At 41.5% G+C, this 8,051-nt stretch overlaps 1 protein-coding gene across 4 annotated transcripts in view; it reads right to left on the reverse strand.

Moving 5' to 3' along the window:
• The window catches only part of MTF2 (metal response element binding transcription factor 2), an 86,249-nt gene extending 80,795 nt beyond the window's left edge, over positions 1-5,454 (reverse strand). The window contains exon 1 of one of the 4 annotated variants that reach the window (XM_067042546.1): positions 5,134-5,454. Coding sequence is in view for 2 of the 4 variants with exons in the window: in XM_059082412.2 (XP_058938395.1) it covers positions 5,134-5,138 (5 nt within the window). In the remaining 2 variants the exon portion in view is untranslated. The remainder of the gene's footprint in view (positions 1-5,133) is intronic. The other 3 variants (XM_059082412.2, XM_067042545.1, XM_067042553.1) reach the window with 3 other exon arrangements.
• Positions 5,455-8,051: the final 2,597 nt, after the last annotated feature.

The following is an 8,051-nucleotide window of genomic DNA, read 5'->3' on the forward strand; positions in this document are numbered from 1 at the left end:
GATTTTTCAAGCTAAGACTGCAGTTCTAGCTTCATGAAAAAAAAATTTTAAGAGATATGCATACTGTATGATTCCATTATATAAAGTCCTATTCAAAACTAAAGTGAACAGTAATTAGGGAGAGGGAAGACTGAGAAAGGCTACATGTGAGCTTCCTAGAGAGAAGTGTTCCACACCATGATAGGCTTATGAGAAACAGTTATATCCGTTTGTCAAAAACCTTACTGGAATTAGACAATGGTTTCTTAGATATGACATCAAAAGCACAAGCAAAAAAAGAAAAAGGGATAAATTAAACTTCATCAAAATTAAAAACTTCTGTGCTTAAAAGGACACCATCGGGCTTCCCTGGTGGCGCAGTGGTTGAGAATCCGCCTGCCGATGCAGGGGTCACGGGTTCGTGCCCGGGTCCGGGAATATCCCACATGCCGCGGAGCAACTAAGCCCGTGAGCCATGGCCGCTAGGCCTGCGCGTCTGGAGCCTGTGCTCCGCAACGGGAGAGGCCACAGCAGTGTGAGGCCCGCATACCGCAAAAAAAAAAAAAAAAAAAAAAAAAAAAAGGACACCATCAAGTGAAAAGACAACCCACAGGAGAAAATAATTGCACATGATACATCTGATAATGGACTTGTATCCAAAATATACAAAGAATGCTTACAACTCTCAGTAAAAAGAGAAATAATCCAATTTTTTTTTTAAATAGGCAAAGGACCTGAATAGACAGTTCTTCAAAGAAGGTATACAACAGGCCAATAACTACAGGGTTAAAACATGCTCAACAACATTACCATCGGGGCAATGCAAATAAAAACCACAATGAGATACCACTGCACACCCACTAGGATGGTTATAATCAAAAGGACAGACAAGTACAAGCAAGGATGTGGAGAAACTGGAACCCTCATAGTTGCTGGTGAGGCTGTAAAAGGGTGCAGGGTCTTTGGAAAATGGCTTGGCATTTCCTCAAAACGTTAAACACAGAGGTATCACCTGACCCAGCCATTCTACTCCTAGCTACATACCCAAGAGAAATGGAAGCACGTGTCCATACAAATCCTGTACATGTTATGTTTATAGTAGCATTATTCATAATGGTCAAAAAGTGGGAAATAACAATGTCAATCAACTAATGAATGAATAAACAAAATGTAGTATGTACATACAATGAAATACATTTTAGCCATAAAAAGGAAGTCCTGATACATGCTACAACATGGATGTTCTCTGAAAACATGCTAGGTGAAAGAAGCCAAACACAAAAGGCCACAAAAATGTATGAGTCCATTCATAGGAAATGTTCAAGACAGACAAAATATAAACACAAAAAGTAGATTAGTGGTTGGCCGGGGTAGGGAGGAATGGAGAGTGATTACTAATGGATACAGACTTTCATTCTGGAGTAATAAAATGCTCTGAAATTAGATAATGGTGACGGTTGCGCAACTCGGAATATATTAAAAGTCACTGAATTATAACTTAAAAGGGTATATACATGTGAGTTATGTATATATAAATATAATACATGCATTATATCTCAAGCTATTATTAAAAGTGTAGAGTTAAGATCTTCAAGATGTATAAATTTTCCCTCGGACTTTCCTGGTGGTGCAGTGGTTGAGACTCCGCCTGCCAATGCAGGGGACACGGGTTCGTGCCCCGGTCCGGGAAGATCCCACATACCGCAGAGTGGCTAGGCCCATGAGCCATGGCCGCTGAGCCTGCGCATCCGGCGCCTGTGCTCCGCAACGGCAGAGGCCACAACAGTGAGAGGCCAGCGTACCGCAAAAAAACAACAAAAAAATTTCCCTCAAAATACTTTAAAAAATAATAAAAACAAAGGAGTGGGGAGGGGGTAGAAGTACAGATGAAACAAGCATGGATACAAAACAGTTCATTACACTTCTGTTCACTTTGTATGTGTTTGAAATTTTATGTGTAAAAACAACAAAATAATTTTTTTTTAATAACAAGGTAAACTAATTTTCCTAAACTCCTTTTTTTTTTTTTTTTTTTTGGCGGTACGCGGGCCTCTCACTGTTGTGGCCTCTCCCGTTGCGGAGCACAGGCTATGGATGCACAGGCTCAGCGGCCATGGTTCACGGGTCCAGCTGCTCCACGGCATGTGGGATCTTCCCGGACCGGGGCACGAATCCGTGTCCCCTATATCGGCAGGCGGACTCTCAACCACTGCGCCACCCGGGAAGCCCCTAAAATCCATTTTTGTTGTTTTTGACAAAGGAAAAAGAATCTTACATCTTAAAAAGACCAGAGACATTGATACCTTCATTATTCTTTTGCAATGTTATATGAAAAGAGAAATGACAGAAGACATCATGTGTGGCAAAAATGAAGATTACTTCATCTTAAAAATGTACAGGGCTTCCCTGGCAGTGGTTGAGAGTCCGCCTGCCGATGCAGGGGACGCGGGTTTGTGCCCCAGTCCGGGAAGATCCCACATGCCGCGGAGCAGCTGGACCCGTGAGCCATGGCCGCTGAGCCTGCGCATCCGGAGCCTGTGCTCCGCAACAGGAGAGGCCACAACAGTCAGAGGCCCGTGTACCTCCAAAAAAAAAAAAAAAAAAAAAAAAGTACAAAGAGAATTTGACTCTCCCTAGTTCAAAGATAGTCCTGAATCTCCTTAGTGCAAAGACAGTTCCTGTGGTTTCCATGGTTGATGGGTGTGACAATGCCTAATAAATGGATGCAATAATACTGTGCTGTCCAATACAGCAGCCACATATGGCCACTTAAATTTTAGTTTTAATGAAATAAATTAAATTATAAATTCAATTATCAGCCTCACCAGTTACATTTCTCGTGTTCAACACCACATTGGCCTATGGCTATCATACTGGATACAGCAGATATAGATAACTGCCATCATTGCAGAAAGTTCTATTGGACAACACTACTCGAATACATAAAAAACATCCAAAGAGAAACTACCATATTCCAGTTTGGGATTGTTATACTGTATTTTGCTGCAAGAAACAAATCTTGAAGAACACAGGAAACAAAGCATAAAAATATCAACCAAGGAGTATCATTCACAGAAGTTTAGACTAACTAAAGCTGAAGTTAAATTTTACTTTCAGAACCACCAAGCTACAGATGTTGGCCATGGCAACTGCTCAGAGGCAAATTTCCCCATCTGTTAAAATAGATTATCACTATACTGCCAGTTTCCTAAAGTCAGATGTAAAGATTATGCTGAAATATAAATAAAGCAAATTATCCTTTCATTCGAAGATCTAATGTAAAGGTATATTTATAATCCATGAATCAAAGACCTTATGACCCACAGCAAAATACACAGGATAAAATTCCTTTCCTAACTGAGCTTTGAGGTAACAGGCATAATTAAAAGCATAATTAAATATATTTTGTTTCATCTAGAAAAAAGTTTAACCAGATGATTTCTATACTTCTAGTTATAAAATTGTGTGTGCATTTCATCATGATAGGTATAGATATCCGTTAATGCCCATTGACATGAATATGCAGTTATCAGGAAACAGGTGCATTCTTAATTCAAATACTTCAGAATATTTTTAGCACTTAAAAAAAATGAAGGCGAGCAAATTTAAAATATGAATTCAAATAGATTTTTATATTAGGAACCTAAAAAAAACAAGAAGTTTCACCTTGTATTCCCTTTGCAAGCTATCACTACAAATGCTTGGAGTGTGAATAACATTCCAAATATCAAGAATAGAAAAGACATTTAAAATCAGCTCTTTCCTTGCCATAACTACTGGGCACTTAAAGCTGTTCGTCAAAATGGCTCCATTTAAAGCATTTCAAACCTCTGAAAAGGTCACTCAATAATGTAAGTACATTTTATTTTACCTACATTAAATACTTTTAAATTCACTGTCTTTGCAATCCACTGCTCAAAAAAATTCTCAAGGGAGAATGAAAACATGGAAATTGAAACCAGCTGATAGGCAAAATGTACAGAAGGGTCACCTGGAATCAATATGAAGGAGAAAGTTACTACTACTGGAGCATCTGGAGTCAAATTAAATCAGGCACTATTTACATATTTCTAGTTCTATACTGACATCACATGGTGCTTTCTTACGTTATACGCAGGCCTACCTAGGTTTATATATTTGCATTAGTAAATGGGTTCTATCTTTAACGAAACTTAAATGTTTTAAAGAATAGAATAGCATTCCATATCCCTTTCCCCATTGTTCAGGAACCCTCACAATTCGTCAGATCACCCCGATAAATCCATCTGTTCCCTCTAGCTGCTTCCAAAGAAAAATTCTAGCAACCAAGGACGCCAGACTGTAAAACACATAGTTAAGAGTTCTGGCACTACTAAAACATGTTAAGAAATCTTGGCAAATTACTTAAAAATCCCTTCAACCGTAAGTACCTCAGTTGTAAAAATGAATACAATAATACAAATCTACATCCAAGCAGGCATATGAGTTAGATTTAATTAAACAGAAAACTGTCTCAAATTTTTGGTGGGTTCCGAATATAAGGTACCTCTCCCCCATCTCACACTTTCCCTTCCACTTCTTCCCCTTAAGCTTTCAGGGTTTGCTCTCACGTTCTACTTAGTGTTCCCCTTATCCTCCTACTCCATCCTGCCCTTCTACTCTACCCCCATACTCCAATTCCATACAATTCCACCACCCTCCCGTTTCAAGCTGCTACTTCCCTTTGCGGCCCCTAAGGTCCCAGGCAACCCCTGCACTCTGGTCCCCCCCATCTCCCTCAGTCCCCATTTCCTCACGGCTCCTCCCCTCGGTTCCCCACCCCCTCATCACCAGGTTCATCCTGCCCCTCCAACCGTCTCCCGCCCCCAGGTTCCTTCCTGCCCCTCCAAACACAGCTTCCCCGTCTCAACGTTTCATCTTGTTCCTCCAACCGACTTCCCCAACGCCCTGCTCGCTCCTTTAGTCCCTATTTTCTCCAACACCCAACTGACTACTCCTTTCCATCCATTCCTTACAACATATACATATATGCAAGGCACCCCCATACGTACACTGGAGCCCCCACCCCCACCTCGAGCCTCCATCTTTCCCTTTTATACTTGCTTCCTTTCTTCCTCCTCCCCACCCCCTCCACCTCCTCCAGAAGAGCCTGGTTCCCAGGCCAAGGTCTCTCACCTCATTCGGTCACTTCAGTGGTGCCAACCGCTTCATACAGGAAAAAACAACCAATCACGACCCCGTGGGCGCTTCCCCTGCGAGTCCGAGCACTTACCGGGCACCCGCCCCACCGGGTACCCCGCACATACACACGCACAAACCGAGGTCCTGGGGACGAAGGTGGGGGGGGGTAGAGTGAGCGTTTTTACACCGGCCTCAAACACAACCCACTTCGCTACACCCCTTCGCCATTTTGGTTTCCCGCGGACTGCCGGTGCATTCTGGGAGCGCAGAGAGACTCCGGGGCCGAATGGCAGCTCTCCAGAGCCGCGAGGGGGCGGAGACTGCGTGGTGAGCGCGGAAGAACACCGCGCCCTGCGTCCGCGGCCGGGGCTGAACAAAGAAGGACTCTTTAACTTTGCGATGGGAGTAAGTCCTTCCGCCGCCGGCGCTAACACAATAGTGAACGCTGAGCTTGGGAGCGTAGGGTGTCCTGCTGCTGTTTGTGTTGCAGAGGAAAGATTGTGTCCAACTTTCACACTGCATGTTCTGTTCCTGAGAAATGGGACGGTGCTCGCTACGTCTTGCCTTGCCAGTATCCTTTCTGTGGGGAAAATCTCTTATCTTCACCCTGAGACCTGCTGTTCGAATTTCATTCAGCGGGGAAGAGACCCTGGATGTCAGAATTATATTTTGTTCGGCGATTATTGTCCAGCCCCAAATTCCCTCCTATCAGAAGCTGCTTATATAGAAGATTTTCGGACTTTTTTTCCCTGACGATAAAAGGTTCCTCTGTTTATTTGCTTTGCAAATCCTTACTGTGATGAAATCTGAGAATAATTTCGTGCAAAGTGGTTTATTTTAGGAATACAGAACTTTTTCGTACTAGGGCAGACCCTTAGCCTGCCAGTATTCTGCTGCCGACAGAGGTTCCAGGTGACAGAGAGTGCATGCTTGTCTCTGTGACTTCTACTTAGATAAAACCCACCTCCTCTTAGTAGCCACATGAGGGACCTTTGTTTATAACTTTGTCAAAATATTTTTTAAATCATTTTATATTTTGTGTCATATTACATCACAGGGATAATTAGTACCATGTTTTTCAATCTGTTTAAGAAGACAGCATCAGTCTATCTGCTACCTTTCAAGTTTCATTTTGAACTCTGTGAGAAATAGTTTCTCAAAAATATATCTTCAATGCCCTTCACACTTTTTGGATGAGTAGAGTTTAACTTTAAAAAAAGTAGATGCAGTCCAAAAATGGATAAAGATATTACACAAACAGGTATATATGCTGTGCATCTAAGCCTAGTCACAGAATATCAGTTTTAGAGAACATTTGGTCCAAATTCTCAACATTTCTCTCAAGTGGTCAGCAACCCTCAGCTTCAACATCTTCAGTGGTTCAATACCTCAGAGGCAGTCATTTCAATTTCACAAACCCTAATAACTAGAAAGTTATTCCTTGTATAGATGTACAATCTGCCTTCCTATAATTTCCACTTACTGGTATAACTTTTGGCTTCTTTAGCCACACGAAAGTGTTCTAATTTCTTATACATTAGAGAAGTCAATGATACCTGTCTTTTTGAAATTTAAAAAAAAAAAAGCTTGCTATTTCCCTATGTAAACATATAAGTACAAGAGGGCAATCATTTAATTTGAGGAAACCAGGTGCTCAGGGAATCAAGGGCACTGAGGGAGGCACAGTAAAAAAAAAATCCTGTAACTGTGGTCTTAGGAATTTCTGGGGACTTCCCTGGTGACACAGTGGTTAAGAATCTGCCTACCAATGCAGGGGACACGGGTTCGAGCCCTGGTCCGGGATGATCCCACATGCCGCGGAGCAACTAAGCCTGTGCGCCACAACTACTGAGCCTGCGTTCTAGAGCCTGCGAGCCACAAGTACTGAAGCCCTTGTGCCTAGAGCCCGTGCTCCGCAACAGAAGCCACAGGAGTGAGAAGCCCGTGCACTGCAACGAAGAGTAGCCCCGCTCGCCACAACTGGAGAATGCCCACGCACAGCAATGAAGACCCAAAGCAGCCAAAAATAAATTTAAAAATTTTTTAATATATATATTTTTACAGAGTGAAGTAAGTCAGAAAGAGAAAAACAAATACCGTATATTAACGCACATATGTGGAACCTAGAAAAATAGTACAGATGAACCGGTTTGCAAGGCAGAAATAGAGACACAGATATAGAGAACAAACGTATGGACACCAAGGGGGGAAATTGGGAGTGGGGGGATTAATTGGGAGATTGGGATTGATATATATACACTAATATGTATAAAATAGATAACTAATAACCTGCTGTATAAAAATTAAATAAAATTTGTAAAATATATATATATTATAATGATTATTTTTTTAAAGAAATTTCTGTTAACTAAGCAACATGCAATGGATTAGAACCTTAAGAAGAAACAAATGTCAAACCTCTCAGAAGTACAAAGCAAAATAACTCCAGTCAGAGTAAACTATACCCTTTATTGTTATGTATTTCTGTGATAGTCATAAGGGTTATTCACAAAAATTCTGGTTCTCCTTTGTTCTGAACACAGAGTAAAAATGCACTCTTTTGCACCCTTGAAGTTAGACATGGCCATGTAACTCACTTTTACCAATAGAATGGAAGAGGAAATGAATCACTTTCTGGAAAAATCTTTAAGAGGCAGTGGCACATTCCCCTCCCCCTTGCTGTGATGATTATGGAAGCATGTGTTGAGATAGGACATCTGTCACTTTGGGTCCCTAAACGACAACAAGCAGAGAATAAAGTTGTGCAACCATCACTACAATCCAGTTTTAGGATGTTTCCATCACCCTAAAAGAATTCATTATGCCCGTTTGCAATCAATCCTTGTTCTGACTTCCAAACCCAGGCAATCTGTTATCTGTCTCTATAGAATTGCCTTTTCTGGTCATTTCAT

Source organism: Kogia breviceps, chromosome 1, assembly GCF_026419965.1.
Source record: "Kogia breviceps isolate mKogBre1 chromosome 1, mKogBre1 haplotype 1, whole genome shotgun sequence".
NCBI lineage: Eukaryota > Metazoa > Chordata > Mammalia > Artiodactyla > Physeteridae > Kogia > Kogia breviceps.